Below are 19,828 nucleotides of genomic sequence, written 5' to 3'. Positions count from 1 at the left end.
GAAAAGAGACACAACTTTCAGGTTCAGCCAAAGATAGTGGGCATGAAATAATGTGACAGTGGGTCAGCCAAAGTGACCAGGAAGGAAGTCAAGCTAGAAGAACATTATCAAATACCCAGGAGCACCAGTTGGTCAGTGGTGTCAAAAGCTGAAGGGAGGTTAAGAAGAAGGAAAATTTAGAAGTGGCCATTCCTTAGTTTAGGTCATGAGGACCTCACTCAGTACCTTGGAGAGCTCAGTTGTTTTTGAAGATGGGGGTGGTCAGGAAACGGAGTTCAGGCCTTTTTAAGACAGTGAAAAGATAGCAACCAGGGACTCTAAGTATGCTCTAATGACTACAGTATAGCCATGGACTTCTAAAATGTTCAATTCCTGATAATATGAGTTTAGGTAGGATCCTGCATTCAGGGCATGATTAGACACCAGCTAGGCATGTTAGTTCAGGGGAGATTTGGACTGGATCTGGACATGGAGTAGTGAGGGCCAGAAAGAAGGGAACTGAGGCCATGGCAGATGAGGAGGTCACCAACTGAGAGAACATGGTAGAGAAAAGAGAAGGCAGGCTGTAGCTTTTTGGCTGTGGAATTTCAGAAAGATTTCAATTGACCAGGAGAAAAATGAGCTCAAGGCATTTGGGGCAACAATATGTATCTCCTCTCTTCTCTCAGCTTCCAAACCTTTCAGAACTGCCCTCTAAAGGAAAAACAATCCCAATAGGATTTCACATGGCCACCAGAAATCCCACTATGACCTTGAAAATGTATGAAGAGGGGCTTAAGGAACTAGCCCTCAAGAAAATGGAGGTGGTGGTCTATCTGTAGCCTACTATGTGTCAGGTAGAGTGCTGAGCTTTGGCTTTCTTCCAAGAACCCCTCTGAGGGACAGGATTACAAGGGACATGTTGGTTTATGGATCTGAAGAATCCAAAAGCCCCAAGGCCTGTTGTGGAGCAGCAAAGCAGATGGTCTCTTTTCCCAGGAGTTGAGTTGCTTAGAGAGCCCAAGTGTTTGATTTGCAGGATACTCATATAGCAATGAGTCTACTTCCCCTGCAGAAAGGTAGGCCTCAGTACAAGGGCAGTGTTGTGAGTTGGATCAACAGTGCAGGTGGCTGGAGGAGATGACAAAGACTCAGACGGAACAACTTTCAGACTTGGTGTATGACTGCCTTCTGTAGTCTTTGTATTTCGCCACTGACTTGTGCTGTGCTACAAAACTTCAAATTGCTTAATGAAAACAAAATAGTGAAGACAGATAGACAAGGTATAGGTTAAATTCTGGCAGTCATTGGGGACACCTTAGATCTGGAGGTCATAAACCATGAACATGAGGCCCTGAACATGTCAATCTTTTTGAAATCTTGAAGATGAAAACCCTGTCATCGTGCGCAGAGAAAGTGGAATTAGGGAAATAGCTTATAGGTACAAATGCCTTACCTTCAGTAAAGTGGGGGTGGGACATTATGAAGTACTAAAATTTAAGTACTACAGAAATGAATTTTTAGAAAGATATTTAACAAGGAAATATGTTTTTATTTTCAGTAGAAATCTGGAGATATGTCCCTTCATTGCAAAAGATGAATTGGATAATAAATCTTTTCCAACATAGGTCAAAATTGAAAATCTCTTCACAATGTGAGGCTGAAACTCAAGCACTGGCAGGTCAAGGAAGAGAGGTGAAAACAGTTTTGCTATGCCAGTAAAACAAATTTATTAGAACATCATAACATACATCTTAGCCATGGTGAAATTGGAACAAACTTGTGGGAAATGAGCTGTTGTTGGGGGCAGGAGAGATTCTGCATCATTTCCAAGAAGGGCAGGTCTTGCTGCTTCTCTATGCCTGCCACTCTCTATGAGTTCTTCATATAAATTCCAAGGCTCTCTTCTGTATCACCCAGCCTTAGAGGTAGATGGAATGTGATGTCCTTACTAGGCCATGAAATTATCTCAAGCAGGGTCAGACAAGGATTCTGTGACACTGGCGGAGCAGGTGGTTTTTTAGTAGAATCCGGAGGAATAATACCTTCCACAGCAAGATGGGCGCCAGCAGCCATAGCCACAGCCACCATAGCCTAGGCCTCCATAGCCATATCCACCACAACCCAGGCCTCCATAGCCATAGCCGCCAAATCCACAGCCTAGGCCATGGAAGCTGCCACGTCCACAGCCATAACCAGAGCCATAGCCATAGCCCAGGCCTCCACAGTAGCTGCCCTTACAGTAGCTCATTTTGTCAGGATCCACAGATTTGGATTGATGTAAATGAGAAGTGGTGAGTGGGTACGGCACCAGATGCATGGGAACTTTATACATGTCCAGCTGAAGGTGTGGCAGATCTATTTTAGAACTGCGTAATTCACATTAATGAAATTGCAAAGGCAATATCACATTCTTTTCATTTTTGTTCCATGAAAACAATTGCTCTAGCTTATTAAGGGTATTTTCTCTCAATTTGTTGTTTCTCTGAGAAGACTCTACCTGTATTTTCATTCTTATAATGAGAAATGATTATAGTGTTACCAAAGCCTATGTGGTTAAATATGGCTGATGCCTACCTCGCCTTCATGACAGCCATTTCCCAGGTGGCATTGTCCTCCTTCTAGTATGTTTGTCATTTTGTCCTGATTCTTTTCACAGGCTGTGAAATTGTGTCTCTTTTAATATGTGCTTTTTGAGGCTAAAGTGACAGAATCATACTAGTTTCAGATTGGAGTTGAGATGATGGTGTGTCACAACTATACGGAATAGTTTTAAATCAAACAAAGACAATGAAAGGAGAGCAGGGAGAGTTCCTGGGTGGGCATCAAAGACCACACAGTAAATCCATCAACCTTTTAATTGTAGAAGTACCGGGAAGTGCCTACAATATGAGTTTACATAGAATCATGCATTTTTAGATCATTGCATATTTAAGCAACCAGTGGAACAAGAGAATTCAGGGGAAACACTGGGCTGGACCTGGAGATGGTAGAGAAGGGAGTTGAGCCCAGGGCAAATGAAGTCACCAACCGAGAGAATGAAATGGAGAGAAGAGAAGGCAATCCGTAACTCTGGTTGTGAAGAATCTCAGAAAGACTTCAATTGACCATGAGAAGAATGAGGTAGTTGGGGCATCAATAGGTTCTCTTCTGAGCTCCTAATTCTTTTATAGGTCTACTCTAAAGGATAAGTAACCTCAATAGGTTGGACATGACCACAGAAATCCTACTGTGACCTTGAGATTACGTAAAGAGGGGCTTAAGGAACTAGCCCTCAAGAAAATGGAGCTAATGGTTTATCTGGAGTGCCTCTTGAGAAGTACAGACCTGGCAGTAAAGGGGCTTCCAGTTCAGGCCCTAGAACATTCATTTGAAGGAACTGGGGGGTCTTAGGCTTACAGGATCCTCAGGGTTAGATAGTGCTAGCTCTCACAAGGAGTTTTAGTGGCCATCACATGGAATAGGTATCAGATCTATTTTGATTTTCCCCAGGCAGGAGAATTTAGATCTAGAGGTGGCGATTCCCAATCAGAAACTCAGAAACTGAATTTTGACTTTGCTGAAGAGAATGAAATATTCTTTGCCCAAAGAGAGCTGTCCAAGAGAGAAATAATCATCTTCCTGAAGGATTAGTTTCCACTGAAGTAACTTCCATGCAATGTATCCTGGCAAAGAATTCATGAATCATTTGGAGATGTGTTTTGGGAAGAATAGATTGAAATCAGGCTGCTAAGAGAATTTCTGTAGAAAAGCAATTGGATTCATAGAAGTGGACAGACTTTTTATAAATGGAGAATAATGCTTAGGAGCCATATGTAGTAATAGAAATTCATTTTAAGCTAAAAAACAGCAGCAGAATAAGATCCATTTGTAGTGGCACTTGTCTTGTTTTCTTCACTGTTTGAAACAAAAGTTCAATTAATAATCATTTATTAAGAACCCATTATATGCTGGATAGAGTGCTAAGCTCTGGCTTGTTTCCTGAGAACCCATCTGAGGGACATGATTATGGGGCCATCATATGAAGCTCAGGAATCTAAATGCCTCAATGCCAATTTTGGAGAAGCAAAGCTCTCTTTCCCTGGGAGTTTGAGTTGATTAGAGAGTCCAGGTGTTTGAATGATTTTCAGGACTCTCTTGCAAGAATGAGTCCACATCCCCAGTGGAAGGGTGGGCTTCAGATCCAGGGCAGACTTGAACCAATAGTGCAGGTGGCTGCAGTAGATGGCACCCACCCAACAGGAAAGTTTCCATGACAACCTTCAGACTTCGTATATGATTCTCTTCTGTATTCTATGTCGTGTGCCAAAATTACTTGTGTTCTGCTCCAAAACCTCGAATTTCTTGGTGATAATAAAGTGGTGGAAGACAGATAGATGAGGGAGAGTCTAAGCCTAATTCTGAAAGTCATCAGGGGCACCTTGTATCTGGAAGTCTTAAACCATGAACATGAGGCCCTGAACATATGAGTTTTTGGAAACCTTGAAGATAATCCTGACCACATACATAGAGAACATGTGAGGAGGGTTATAGCTTAGAGGGACAGATTCCTTATCTTTGGTAAAGTTGGAGTTAGATATTATGAAGTACTAAAATGTAAGTGCTGTTGAAATAAAATTTTAGAAAAACATTTAATAAGGAAAAATACACTTTTTTTCAATAGAAATTTGAAGAGGTATTTCATTGCAAAAGGTAAATTGGGTAATAAATCTTCTGCAATGATGCAGAAGAGTAGGTCAAGAGGAAAAATCTCTTCATGATGTGAAGCTGAAACCCAGGTATTGGGAGGTTGAGGAAGAGAGGGGAAAACAATTTTGATAAGAGAGTGATGCAGGTATATTAGAACATTGTAACAGACACTTCAGCTGTGGTGTATCAAAGTTAAGCAACCGCACTGGAAATGAGCAGTTGTTGAGGGCATCTCCCTCATGAAAGGTGAGATTCTGCATCATTTTTCCTGTCCTTTTACTTCTTAGTGCCTGCCAGTTTGCTGCTCTCAGTACTCATTAGGGATTCCAAGGCCCTGTTGTGGTGTCTCTTCCAGGCCATCCAGCCATAGAGGCAGATAAAATGATGTCCATACAATGTCATGGAATTAGCCCAAAGCAGGGAGGGACAAGATTTCTGTGACAGGCCAGAAGCAAGTGGTTTTTCAGTAGCAGCCATAAGAATAATACGTTCTACTGTAAGATGGGTGGCAGCAGCCATAGCCATTGACATTAGACCATAGCCTAGACCGTGGAAGCTACCTCATCCACAGTCATAGCCCAGGCCCTCATGGTAGTTGCCATAGAAGCCCATTGTGTCTGGGTTCACAAATACAAATGGATGGCAAGGGCAGGTTGCGTGAGTGTGTATAGCACCATCTGCACAGAGCTTTTAGACACTTTTAGAAGGAGGTGTGGCAGTTCCCTAGCAGAAATGCATATTTCCTATTAACAAGCTCATGGGGCAAAATCATGTTCTTGTCATTATTTGTTCCATGAGAACAGTTCCCCCAGCTCATTAAGGGTATTTTCTCTTGATCTGCTGTTTCTCAGAGAAGGCTTTGACAGGTTCTCATTCTTGCAATTAGAGATGATTATAGTGTTCCAAAGCCTATGTGGTTAATATGGCTATTGTCCAATCAAGGCTTCATAGCAGCCCTCTCTCAGATGTCACTGTCCTCCTTCCATTACACTTGACAGACTGGTCTTCTGATTCTTTTGGCAGGCTATGAAATCCTGCCTCTTTTAATAAGTGATTCTTGAGACACAAATGACAGAATTACGCAAGTTTCAGATTGGAGTTGAGGTGCTGATGGGACATTCTCTCATTTCTTTTCCCAATTTTTCTCCCACCTCTCTTTTTTGATTTTTAAAATCCTTTTTTAGCTCTTTCAGGAGAAATTTTGGAGCCTGAGACACATTCATATTTCTCTTTGAGGCTTCACATATAGGCATTTTGACATTGTTGTCCACTTCTGAGTTTGTGTTTTGGCTTAATTTCTGGTCTATGTTGTGACTTTTGAGATTGAGCTCTGGTCCTGGGGTACCAGGTGAATGTCCCAAGCTTCTTGAATGAAAGGCAAAGGACTAGTCACTGGCTTTCTGTGCTGGGGCCTCTGGGGCTGGCAGCTTACCTGCTGCACTGGAGTCCCCCAACCTAGTCTAACTGGCTGTGCTAGGTCCTCCAGTTCAGGGGAGATTCTGGGCTGGAACTGGAGATGGGATAGCGAGTATCAGAGAGAAGGGAACTGAGCCCATAGGAGATGAGGATAGTGAGATAGTGTAGTGGAGAGAAAAGAAAGCAAGCTATAGCTCTCTGGTTGTGGAGCATCATGGAAAGATTTCTATTGACCAGGAGAAAAGTGAACCCAAGGTAGCTGGGTCAGAAAAAGTTGCCTCCCCAATCCTCCCAACTTCTAATCCTCTCCCAACTCTTCCCTAAAAGATAAGGAATCTCAGTAGGATATCACAGGAAAACCAGAAATCCCACTTGACCTTGAGATTGCTACTACTAACACTAGTACTAGGGACTAGTACTCAGGAAACTGAGGTGATGGTCTGTCTGTAACCCACACTGCTCAAGGCATGGCTTATCTTTTATTAACATTGTGAGCATACAGAGGAGTACAGATTTAATCATAGAAGGGCCTCTGGATCACACCCTAACAGATTTACTTGAAGGAACTAAAACTCTTGGGCTTAGAGTTTACTCACAGAGTTATGCTAGCTCTCTTATGGTGTTTTAATGTCTACCATGTAGTATAGGTACTAGTTCTATTCTGTTTGTCCCCAGAGGGGAGAACATGGATTCAAAGGTGGCATTTGCCCCCTAAAACTGATGTTCAATTTTGTTCAAGAGAATGAAAATTTTTTGCCCAATGAGAGCTGTCCAATAGAGAAATGATTTTTTTTCTGAAGGATTTGCTTCCAATGAAGTGACTTCCATAGAATGTCTCCTGACAAATGATTGGTTAATCATTTGGAGATATAGTTTGGGAGGAATCAAATGTAATGAGGCTGCTGAGGACATTTCTTTCAAAAAGCTGGTGGAGCCATAGAAATGGACAGGCTTCTTGTGAATGGAGAATAATACTAGCAGTGATATATAGTAATAGAAATTCATTTTAATTTAATAATCAGCAGGAGGAATAAGATCCATTGGTGGTGGCACTTGTACTGTTTCATCTACTTCCTGAAACACAAGTTCGATCAATAGATATTTATCAAGAATCTAGTATATGCAGGCAGAGAGCTAAGCTTTGGCTTTCCTCCCAAGAACCCATCTGAAGGACATGGTTTTGGAGTCCATGTTGGCCTATGGAGTTGAGGAATCCAAAGGCCTGAGGCAGATTATGGAGCAGCAAAGCAGATGGTTTCTTTCTCTGAAAGTTCAAGTTGACTAGAGAATTTATGTGTTTGAGTAGTTTGGAGAAGATTCTTGCAACAATTAGCCTACTTCCATCAGGTATGGGACAGCCTTGGCTCATGGGCAGTGCTGTGAGTTGGACTGGTTGTCCAGTTGGGTGGAGGAGATGTCACCCACCCAAAGAGCAGGGTTCCATGACAACCTTCAGACTTAGTTCTGTAGTCTTCTGTAGTCTTTATGGTGTGCCATTCACTTGTGCTGTACTCCAAAATTTCAAATTGCTTGGTGATAACAAATTGGTGGAAGACAGCTAGACAAAGCATAGGCTAAGCCAGATTCTGACCATCATCAGGGACACCTTGGATCTAGAAGTGATGAACCATAAATGTATGGGCATGAACACATGAATCTTTGAGAGACCTGGAAGATAAAACTCTTATCCATGTATGCCAAGAACTTGGGAGAAGGGCTACAGCTTAAAGGGACAAATGCTTTTGCTTTAGATAAAGTAGGAGTTGATCATTATGAAGTATTAAAATTTAAGTACTACGGAAGTTACATTTTAGAAAAATATTTAACAAGGAAATAATGTTTTTTAAACAGAAATTTGGAGAGGTATTGCTTCATTGTTAAAAGATAAATAGGAGAGCAAATATGCAATGACATGGAGAAGTACATCAAAGTTGAATACCTCTTCATGATGACAGGCTGAAATTAAAGTACAGGGAGGTCAAGAAGGATTGATGGAAACAGTTTTGCTAAGCCAGGGAAACAAATTTATTATAAAATCATAACAGACATGTCCGCCATGGTATAGTAGAGATGAGTAAATTGCTGGAAATGAGCTATCATTGGAGGAGTCTCCTTCATGACAGGTGAGATTCTACATCATTTCCCAGAAGGACAAGTCCTGCCATTTCACTGCCCTAAGTGCTCCATAGAGATTCCAAGGCCCTGTTGTGGTAGCTTTCCCATGCCACTCAGCTATAGAGGCAGGTAGAATGTGATGTCCTTACAAAGCCATGGAATTAGCCCAAGGAAGACAGGGACAAGGTTTCCATGACAGGCCAGGAGCCAGTGGTTTTTCACTAGAATCTATTGGAATAATACCTTCCATAGCAAGACGGGTGCCAGTAGCCATAGCCATAGCCACCATAGACCAGGCCTCCATAGCCATAGCCACCAAAGCCATAGCCTAGACCATGGGAGCTGCCACATCCACAGCCATAACCAGAGCCATAGCCATAGCCCAGGCCCCCATAGTAATTGCCATAGTAGCTCATTGTGTCAGGATTCACTTAGATGGATGTTAAAGGTAGATTGTGTGAGTGTGTAGGGCACCATCTGCATGGGGATTTTTCTACATTTCCATCAGGAGGCGGGGCAGACCCAGGCCAGAATTGCACAATTCCCATTAAAGAAATTGCCAGGCCAAAATTACATTCTTTTCACTGTTTGTTCTCTGAGAATAAATTCTCAAGCTCATTAAAGTTGTTTTCTCTTGATTTGTTCTTTCTCAGAGAAGGCTCTGCAAGGATCTTGTTCTTTTAATTAGAAATGATTATAGTGTTGTCAAGCCCATATCATTAATGTGGCTAGTGCTTGACTTCATGGCATTCCTCTCCCCATTCATATTTTCCTCCTTCAATATGCTTGCCATCCTGGCTTTCTGATCCTTTTGACAGGCCGTGGATTCTTGTTTCTTTTAATCAATGCTGTTTGAGAATGAAATGACAGAATCACGTAAGTTTCTGAATGGAATTGAAATGGTAGTGGGGCACAACTTCGTGGGTTACATCAATTAAACAAGCATTCCAAAATCAACCTAAGCACAAACCAACTCCCCAGTGTTTGTACTGAGCCAGCTATTGTGATCAGGGCTATGGATAGAAGAACTTGTCAACAGAGTCTTTGCTGTCCAGCCTGTGAGAACATGAAAAAAACAAGGTACCTGCCACAAACATGAAGAGTTGATGGTAGATCTCAGAAATGGATGCACAAGCCACTGGAGGAAAGGGGTTCTGTTATAGGTAGGATTAGAGCTGAGACTCAAAGGGAGTCTAGAAATTCATAGGGGAAGGGGAGGAGAGAAGAGAGGATTCTGGGTAGGGTGGACAGGCAGCCAGTGCAAAGGCAAGCAGAAGGGACATAAAATGTGTCATCTGAGTGAAAGAAGATTGGCCAGCATGGGTAGGTCCATAGAATATGGGCAAAGAAATGAGACTGGAAAGGTAGAGAAGGGGCCATCCGATGAAGAGGGCAAAATTCCAGGCAAGGTATCTGTTTAAATCAGCATAGAACAGGAAACAACTTGAATTTACAAGATAATTAGCCTGCGACTTTTGCAGGTTAAAGGGGGAGAGGACTCAGAAGAATGATTTAGAAAACTCCCTTGTGCAGTTGAGTGGAGGAGGAGTCTGGGTTCAAAGAAGACTGAAGCAGGGAGGCTAATGAAAGGCTCTTGCAGAGAGGTGCTGTGATGGTCTGATCTAAGGTGGGGACCATGTGAATGGACAGAAGTGTTTGGAGTCCAAAGATGTTATGAAGGTAGAAAACACAAGTTTTGCTAACTGATCTGGTAGGTGCCATGATAGTAAGGAGTCGAGGTTGTCCCTGAGGCAGTGAACCTGGGTTCCAAGCTTGATCTTGGTGCTCTTGAAAGGAGTAGAGAAGCCAAAAAGAAGTAGGGTGCTTTGGATGAGGCAGGATGAGGGGATCTGTTCTAGACTCAGGGGGTTTGAAGATGTTTAGGGGACATCAAGTTGAAATTATCCAATCAGAGGGTAATGTTCCATATTCATTACGGGCCTGGTACTCAGGAGTTATTCTGGTCTAGATCTGGAGATGCGACAGTGAATGGCAGAGAAAAGGCCCCTGAAGGCATGATCCTAAGGAGGGTCTACTCTCTCACCCCTTGAGAGATCATAATGGAGAGAAAAGAAAAGAGACAGAAGATTGGGGTTCAATCAGACACAGTGGGCCTGAGACAATATGAGAGTAGGCCAGTTAAGGCAACCAAAAAGGAGCAGTCAGGCTGGACATGCAGTGTTTAGCATATCCATGAGCACAAGTTGGTCAGTGGTGTCAAAAGCTGAAGGGAAATCAAGAAGAAGGAAGTCTGAGAAGAGCCTATTAATTTGTGCTATGAACACATCATTAAGCACTTTGGAGAAAACAATTCCTCTTGAAGTTTGGGGTCAGGAATTGGATTTTTCAGGGCTTTCCAAGTCCATGAAAGGAGAGCATCTAGGGATCATGAGGTGGCTTCAATGAATGTAGTAGCCATTGGACCTTTTCAATGTGGAAGTACTGGGAAGTGCTGATAATATGAGGTTGGGTAGGAACATGAAATCTAGGCATAGGGAGACAGCCAGCTGAACAAATGAGTTCAGGAGAAATGCTGGGCTGGACCTTCAGATGGAGTAGTGAGTGTCAGAGAGGAGGGAAGTGAGCCCATGGCAGATGAGGAGATAACTAATTGAGAGAGTTTCGTGGAGAATAGAGAAGAAGGCTGTAGCTCTCTGGTTGTGAAGCACCTCAGAAAGACTTCTATTGACCAGGAGAAAAATGAGTCCAAGGTGGTTGGTACAACAATAGGTGTCTCCTCTCTCCTCCCATCTTCTAACCTTCTTACAACTGCATACCAAAGGATAAGGAAGCCTAATAGGATATCACATGACAACCAAAAATTCCACTGTGACCTTAAGATTGTATTAAGGTGAGCATAAGGTACTAGAAGTTGTGAAAATGGAGGTGATGGTCTGTCTGTAACCTGCACCACTCAGTGTATGGCTGGTCTTTGGTTAAGCCAGAGAACATGCAGAGAAGTCCAGACCACATGGCAGATGAGCCTCTAGCAAGCAATTTGGAACTATACCCAAAGGGCTATGAAACTGTGTATGCCCTTTGATCCAACAATAGCACAACTATGTCTGCACCCTAAAGAGGTCATAAAAATGGGAAAAGGACCCACATGTACAAAAATATTTATAGCAGCTCTTTTTGTGGTGGCCAAGAATTGGAAATTGAGGGGAAGCCCATTAATTGAGGAATCGCTAAATAAGTTGTAGTATATGAATGTAATGGAATACTATTGTTCTATAAGAAGTGATGAGCAGGGAGATTTTAGGAAAAACCTCCAAAGACTTATATGAACTGATACTGAGTAAAGTGAACAGAACCAGGAGAACATTGTACGCAGTAACAGCAACATTGTATGATGACCAACTTTGATAGACTTAGATCTTCTCAGCAATACAATGATCTAAGACAATTCCAAAACTCATGATGGAAAATACTTCCCACATTTGGAGAATGAACTATGGAATTTGAATGTGGATCGAAGCACACTATTTTCTCTCTCTCTTTTTTTTCTTCCTTGTGGTTTTACCCTTTTGTTCTGATTTTTCTTTCACAACATGACTAATGTGGAAATATGTTTAAAATGATTGCTGTCTTAGGGAGAAGAAAAATTTGGAACTTAAAATCTTATAAAAGTGAATGTTGAAAACTAAAAGTAAATAAATTTAAAAAAGGACCTCCAGCTCAGGCCCTAGTACCTTCACTTGAAGGAACTGGGACTTTTGGGGGGTGGGGCTAGTTCTCTTAAGGTACTCTAATGGCTACCACGTAAAAATGTACTAGATCTATTCTGGTTGTACTCAGATGAGAGAATTTGGATCCAGAGGTAGAAGTTTGCCCCCAGAAACAGAATATCATCTTTGTTAAAGAGAATGAAATACTCTTTGCCCAATGAGAGCAGTTCAAGAGAAGAATGATCTTCCTAAAGGATAAGTTTCCACTGAAGTGACCTCCATAAAATGTTTCATGGCAAAGCATTGGTGAATCATTCGGTCATGTGTTTTGAGAGGATTAGTGTGAAATAAGACTGCTGACAGCACTTCTGTCAAAAAACATTGGGGTTCATAGAAATGGATGGGTTGGGCTTTTTATGAATGGAAAATAAAGCCTAGAAACAACATTTAGTAACAGAAATTCATTTTAAGCTAACAAATAGCAGAAGGAATAACATATGTTGGTAGTGGCACGTGTATTGTTTCCTCCACTGTGTGAAACAAAAGTGTAATAAATAATCGTTTGTTAAGCACCCACTTTGTGCCAGGCAGAGTGCTAAGCTCTGGTTTTCTTTCCAAGAGCCTGTATGAAGGACATGAATACAGGGACATTGTTGGCCTATGGGACTGAGGAAACTAAAAGCCCCAAGACTTGTTGTGGAACAGCAAAGCAGATGTTCTCTTTCTCTGGGAGTCTGAATTGCTTAGAGAGTTTAGGTGTTTGAGTGATGTGCAGGGCACTCATGCAACAATAAGTCTACTTCCCCTAAGGATGGGCTGGCCTCAGTTCAAAGGCAGTGTTGTGAGTTTGATCAACAATGCAGGTGGCTGCTGGAGATGGCACTCATCCAATGGGAAAGTTTCCATGACAACTTACAGGAATGGTATATGATTCTCTTCTGTAGTTTGCATGGTATACCATTCACTTGTACTGTGCTCCAAAACTCAAATTGCTTGTTGATAAATTGCTGGAAGTGATCTAGACCCTGGCTTCTTAAACTTTTTGCACCTGCAACTTTTTTTTTTGCATTTTGGCAGCAGTGTTGGCTGTGTGTGGCCTGAGGGCATGCGCAATGTAGAGTGCCGCATGCTTTGTATTCAGAACCAAGGCTGCAGTGAAGTTGTCAGATGTAACACTGGCAAGAGCTGCCAGAAACACCTCAGATTCATTACATCTGATTTTTAATTAAGTTTTGGCTCTTGCTCAAACCTTTCACTGCTTACTGCCAAATTTTTATGGGGTCACAACCCACAGTTTAAGAAGTGGTTATCTAGACAAGGGATGGGCTAAGCCAAATTCTGACAGTCATCAGGGACACCTGGGATCTGGAGGTCATGAACCATGAACACGAGGCCCTGAACACATGAATCTTTTTGAAACCTTGAAGATACAAACCCTGTCTATGTGCACAGAGAACATGGCAGTTATAGAGACAAATACCTTATCTTTAATAAAGTTGGGGTTGGACACTAAGAAGTACTAAAATGTAAATGCTACAAAAGTCAAACTTTAGAAAGACATTTAACAAGGAAATAATATGTTTTTTTCCCCATAGAAATCTGGAGAGGTATCATTTCATTGGAGAATAAATCTTTTGCAATGACAATCAGTCATAGCTCAAGATTAAAAATCTCAGATTGACACCCAAGTACAGTGAGGTCAAGGCAGAGAGATGAAAAAAGTTTTGCTGAGCCAGTGAAGGAGGTTTAACAAAACATTGTAACAAATACCTCAGACACAGTGTATCAGAGCTGAGTAAACTTGCTGGAAATGAGCTATCATTGGAGGAGTCTCCCTCATGACAGGTGAGATTCTACATCATTTCCCAGAAGGACAAGTCCTGCCATTTCACTGCCGTTAAGTGCTCCATAGAGATTCCAAGGCCTTGTTGTGGTAGCTCTCCCATCCCACCCAGCCATAGAGGCAGGTGGAATGTGAGGTCCTTACAAAGTCATGAAATTAGCCCAAAGCAGGGCAGGCAAGTTGCCATGAGAAGCCAAGGGCAAATGCTTTTCAGTAGAAGCCATAGGAATAATACCTTCCATAGCAAGATGGGCACCAGCAGCCATAGCCACAGCCACCATAGCCCAGGCCTCCATAGCCCAAGCTGCCAAAGCCACAGCTGAGGCCATGGAAACTGCCACATCCACAGCCATAACCAGAGCCATAGCTATAGCCCAGGCCCCCATAGTAGCTGCCATAGTAGCACATTGTGTCAGGATTCACTTAGATGGACGTTAAAGGTAGATTGTATGAGTGTGTAAGGTACCATCTGCATGGGGACTTTTATACATTTCCAGTAGGAGGTGTTGCAGATTCCTTCCAGAATTGCACAACTCCCTTTAATGAAATTGCTCGGGCAAAATCACATTCTTGTCATCATTTTGTCCCTGACAACAATTCTTCCAGCTCCTTAAGGCTGTTTTCTCTTGATTTGTTCTTTTTTTGAGAAGATTATGTTATGATCTCATTTCTGTAATGAAACATGACTATAGTGTTGCCAAAGCCTGTTGTTAGTGTGGCTGATGCCCTCTCTAGACTTCATGGCAGCCCTCTTTTGGGTGGCTCTGCCTTCTTTCCATTATGCTTTCCATTCTGGCATTCAGAATCAGGGTAGGTGAATCCTGTCTCTTTAACAAGTGCTTCTTGAGATTTAAGTGACAGAGTTACACAAGTTTTAGATTGGAGTTGAGTTGGTGGTTGGGCACCAGTGTATGAAATAGGTCAATCAAACAACAATGCCAAAATCAATCCAAGCACAAACCAGGTCCCCAGTATTTGCACTGTGCCAGCCACTATACTGAGGGCTAGGGATACAAAGAAATGTCAAAGGATCTCCTGTTTCTGGGAGTTCCAATATTCTAAAGCCCTTGAGGATATAAAAAACAAGCACTTCTGAGGAACATGGGGAATTGAGGGGAGAATATCTGAGAGGAAAGGTACAAGTCATTCCTATAAAGGGATAAGACCACATGGCATAAGTGATATTAGAGCTAAGACTGTATTGGACCAGGGAAGGTCAGACAGGAAGGCAAAAAGAAGAGAGCATTCTGGGCAGAGTGGACAGCCATGCAGTGCAAAGTCAAGCAGAAGTATCTGAGGGAACGCAAATAGGTCAACATGGGCAGGACCATGAAATATGGGGAGGGTGCTGAAGTATACCAAGACTTGAAATGTGGGGAAGGGCCATCTGATGAAGAGGACAACATGTCTGATAGAATGTCTCTATTTAAATCAGCGCAGGAAAGGAAACAAGGAGGGGTTACCAGATAACAAGTGTGGGGCCTGGGATGTTTGGGTGTTATAGGGGAAAAGGAGCTAGAAGAATGCTTTGGGAAAATTTCTTGGGTAGCAGAGTAGAGAAGGGATCTGGGTGGGAATCCAAGCCAAGATTCTTTCAGAGAAAGGAGGTGAGTGAGTATTGTGTAGAGAAGTCAGGCTGTAGCTCTCTGATTGTGGAGTGTCTCAGAAAGACTTTCATTGACCAGGAGAAAAATAAGCTCAAGATGAATGGGAGAGCAATAGATATCTCCTCTCTCCTCCCAGTTTTGAAACCTCTTACAGCAGCACACTAAAGGATAAGGAAGCCCAATAAGATGTCATATGACAGCCAGTAATCACACTGTGACCCCAAGATTGCAAGAAGAGGCACACAAGAGACAGGAACTCAGGAAACTGATATGATGATCCATCTGTAATATGCACTGCTCAGCGACTGGTTGGTCTTTGGCTGAGTTGGAAAACATCCAGAGGAGTCCAGACCAGTGGGTAGAAGGGCCTTCAGTTCAAACCCTAAGAAATTCACTTGAAGAAACTGGGACACTTAGGAGGCTGCCCTAGTTCTCTTGGTGTGTTTTAATGGCCAACACATAGTTACAGGTATTAGATCTATTCTTTTTGTTCCTAAGAGGGAGAATGTGGATTCAATTGGCATTTCTCCCATATAGATTGATTTTTGTCTTTGCTAAGGAGAATGAAATATTCTTTGCCCAATGAGACCCATCCAAGAGAGAAATGATTTTATTCCTGAAGGATAAGTTTCCATCTAATTGACTTTCATATATTGTTTCCTGACAAACAATTGGTAAATCTTTTGGAGATATATTTTGGAAGGAATCAAATATAGTGAGGCCACTGAGGGCATTTTTGTCAAAAATCTAGTAGAAATATAGAAATATACATGCTTTTTGTGGAAGGAGAATAAATGGCTAGGAGCCATATATAGCAACAGAAATTCATTTTAAGCTAACATACAGCAGGAGGAATAAAGTTTATTGGTAGTGACAATTCTACTATTTCCTCCACTGTTTGAAACACAATTTCAATCAATAAACATTTATTAAGCACCTACTATGTGCCACATAGTATGCTAAGCTCTGTCATTCTTCCTGAAAACCCATCTGAGGGACATGATTTCAGGGACCCTGTTGACTCATGGAGCTGAGCAACCCAAAGGTCCCAAGCTGGTTGTGGAGCAGTAAAGCAGATGCCCTCTTAATCTGGAAATTTGAGTTGATTAGAGAGTTTAGGTGATTCAAAACCTTTGCAACAATGAATGTACTTCCCCCATGGACAGATGCGCTTCAATTTGAAAGCAGTGTTCTGTGTTGGACAGGTTGTACAATTGGCTGGAGGAGGTGCGGCCCACCCAGTGGAGAGGTTTCATAACAACTTTCAGACTTGGTAAATGACTCTCTTGTGCAATATTTGTCATGGGCCATTCACTTGTGCTTTGCTCCAAATCTTTAGATTGCTTGGTGATAACAAAGAGGTGGAAGACAGCTAGACAAGTGATTTGTTGTTCAGTCATTTTTCACTCATATCCAACTCTTACTCTTAGTGATTGCATTTGGTGTTTTCTTAGCAAAGATATTGCAGTGGTTTGCCAATTCTTTTTCCAACTCATTTGACAAATGATGAAAGTAGGCAAATAGGGTTAAGTGACTTGCCAGGGTCCCATAGACTAATTAATTTTCAAGACCAAATTTCAACTCAGGAAGATGAGTCTTCCTAATTTCAGGTCTGACACTTGACCCATGGCACCACCTAACTGCCCCAGACAAGACATAGGTTGAATGAATTCTCTGCCATCAGGGACACCTGGTCTGGGGTCACCAACCATGAACATGACACCATAAGCATGTGAATCTTTTTGAAACCTTCAACATAAAAGCCCTGTCCTGTGTGCCTAAAACATATGAGAAAGGATGCAGGTTATATGGGACAAATGCCTTCCATTTAGTAAGGTGTGGCTGAAATACTACGAAGTACTAAAATAAAGTACTACAAGAAGTCAAATTTTAGAAAGATATTGAAAAGGGAAACAATATGTTTTCTGAACAAAAATCTGGAGAGGGATCATCTGATTGTAAAAGATGCATTGGAGGGCAAATCTTCTGCAATGATGTACATCAAAGCTGAAAATCTCTTCATGATGAGAGGCTGAAACCCAAAGAGAGTGAGGTCAAGTAGGAGAGGCAAACACAATTTTGCTAAGCCAGTGAAACAAGTTTATTAGACAGTTGTAATAAATGGCTCAGCCATGGTCTATCAGAACTGAATAAACTTGCTGGAAATGAGTTGTCATTGGAGGAATCTCCCTCGTGCCGGGTGAGATTCTGCATCAAATCCCAGAAGAACAGGTCCAGCTGCTTCTCATTCTCTGCCCTGAGTGCTCCATAGGAATTCCAAAGCCCTGTTGTGGTAGCTCTCCCATGCCACCCAGCCATAGAGGCAGGTGGAATGTGATGTCCTTACAAGGTCATGGAATTAGCCCAAAGCAGGGCAGGACAAGTTGCCATGATAGGCCAAGAGCAAATGGTTTTTAGTAGAAGCCATAGGAGTAATATCTTCCATAGCGAGATGGGCGGTAGCAGCCATAGCCATAGCCACCATAGCCCAGGCCTCCATAGCCATAGTTGCCAAATCCACAGCCTAGGCCATGGAAGCTGCCACATCCACAGCCATAACCAGAGCCATAGCCACAGCCCAGGCCCCCATAGTAGCTGCCATAGTAGCACATGGTGTCAGAATTCAGTTAGTCTGATGGATGTTAAAAGTAGATTGTGTGAGTATATATGGCACTATCAGCACAGTGACTTTTATATACTTCCAGCAGGAAGGGGGCGTGGCAGACGCAGAACCAGAATTGCATAACTTCCATTAGCGAAATTGTCAGGGCAAAATCCCATTCTTGTCATTGTTTGGTCCCTGACAACAATTCCTCCAGCTCAGTAACAGTTTTATTTTTTCTTAATTTGTGGTTCCTCTGAGAAGGCTCAGCCATTATCTTGTCACTATAATGAGAAATGATTATCGTGTTGCTAAGGCCTCTGTGGTTAATGTGGCTGATGCCCTACCCAGGCTTCATGGAATCCCTCTCCCAGATGGGATTGTTCTCCTTACATCACACTTTTCTTTCTTACCTTCTGATTCTTGGTCTGGGCAATGGAATGCTGTCTCTCTAAAACAATGCTTCTTGAGACTCAAGTGACAGAAAAATTCACAGAAATTTCAGATTGGAGTTGAGATTGTGGCGGAGCATAGCTTTGTGGATTCCATCTGTCCAACAACCATTCAAAAAACCAATCACTTCCCCAGTGTTTGCACTGTGACAGCCGCTGTGCTTATGTTAGGGATACAAAGGAATGTCAACAAAGTCCCTGTCCTCTGGTAACTATGAAATGTTAAGTTTAGGAAGACCATGAAAAAACCAAAGCACCTGCCCCAAACATGGAATGTTGATGGGGGAAGATGTCAGAAGCAGAGGTAGAAGCCATTAGGGGAAAGGAGATTTTAAAACTGAGAATATAATGGAATACAAAGTCAGAGAGGGAGAGAGAAGAGAGGATAGAATTCTGAGCAGATGTGAGAAATAATTCATCTGGACCCCTACTCCATTCCAATCAATATTAATCAATTTGATATGATTTCATAGGGGTAGGGATTATAAGTTCTGTATATTAAGTTGTGACCTGTAGATTGTAAGTTCACTTGCTTAATCATAGGAAGCTAACTAGAGGCCCTCCACCCTTATTTTTGTTTGTTATGGTGACCAAGAATGGTGGTGGTGACTTAATGATGTGGAAAGTCCCTTAACTTATTTTTGTCTGAGTCTAAGCATTGTCCAAGTAAAAGAAAGTAGACTAGCACTGGCAAGACCATCAAATTGTGGGGAGCAAAATAAAGTGTACTGAGACTGGAAAGGTGGGAATGGGCCAGCTAAAGAAGAGGGTGAAATGCCTATTTAAATCAGCACAAAATAGGAAGCAACTGGAGTTTACAAGATAATTTGTGCAAAGTCAGGGACTTGAAGGGCTTTAAGGGGAACAGGAGTCAGATGAATGCTTTAGGAAAATATCTTAGGCTGCTGTTTTTAGAAGCAACGTGAGTGGGAAGATGATTGAAGCAGGGAGGCCTATCAAAGGCACTTGCAGAGAGGAGCTGTGAGGCCCTGATCTAAGATGGGAGATAATGCATTTGAGAAAAGTGTTTGGATGCCAGAGATATTATGCAGGTAGATAGAAGGAGTCTTGTGAACTGATCAAATAGATGCAGTGATAATGAGGGGTCAAGGAGGTCCCTGATAGGGTGGACCTAAAAACCTTGGCTTGATGTTCGTGATCTGGAAAGGAATAGAGAATTTGAGAAGAGGTAGTATGCTTTGGACAAAGCAGGAAGAGGAAATCTCTACTAGAATTGGGAGCATTGAGATATGTAGTAAGAATCAAGTTAAATTTCTGAATATTGGCAGTTAATGATGTGGTACTGTTACTAAGGAGAGATGAATGTCCGCATTTGCAGATTTCACAGAGAGTGGCAGTGAAAAGGTCAATGAAACCCTGAGACCTAAGTAGGGTCTACTGTTTCACCTCTGTAGAATGTAGAGAAGAGAGAAGGGAAAAGAGACACAAATGTATGG

At 42.1% G+C, this 19,828-nt stretch overlaps 2 protein-coding genes across 2 annotated transcripts; both read right to left on the bottom strand.

The window, feature by feature from the left end:
- Nucleotides 1-1,822: 1,822 nt before the first annotated feature.
- Nucleotides 1,823-2,252, bottom strand: LOC114029225 (keratin-associated protein 19-3-like). Its single transcript, XM_027843591.1, has one exon. The coding sequence runs from the start codon at nucleotides 2,228-2,230 to the stop codon at nucleotides 2,000-2,002; it is 231 nt and encodes a 76-aa protein (XP_027699392.1). The 5' UTR covers nucleotides 2,231-2,252; the 3' UTR covers nucleotides 1,823-1,999.
- An 11,668-nt stretch (nucleotides 2,253-13,920) lies between these two features.
- LOC114029223 (keratin-associated protein 19-3-like) lies at nucleotides 13,921-17,960 on the bottom strand. The gene is made up of 2 exons (XM_027843590.1): nucleotides 17,784-17,960; nucleotides 13,921-14,011 (listed from the first exon to the last, which is right to left on the bottom strand). Exons 1-2 carry the CDS (start codon nucleotides 17,927-17,929, stop codon nucleotides 13,921-13,923), a joined length of 237 nt encoding a protein of 78 aa, XP_027699391.1. The 5' UTR covers nucleotides 17,930-17,960.
- Nucleotides 17,961-19,828: the final 1,868 nt, after the last annotated feature.

The sequence above is a fragment of the Vombatus ursinus genome, unplaced genomic scaffold (genome assembly GCF_900497805.2).
Source record: "Vombatus ursinus unplaced genomic scaffold, bare-nosed wombat genome assembly UNPS02014924.1, whole genome shotgun sequence".
Classification (NCBI taxonomy): domain Eukaryota; kingdom Metazoa; phylum Chordata; class Mammalia; order Diprotodontia; family Vombatidae; genus Vombatus; species Vombatus ursinus.
The sequence above is the reverse complement of the archived record's forward strand: the minus strand, read 5'-3'. Positions and strand labels throughout refer to the sequence as shown.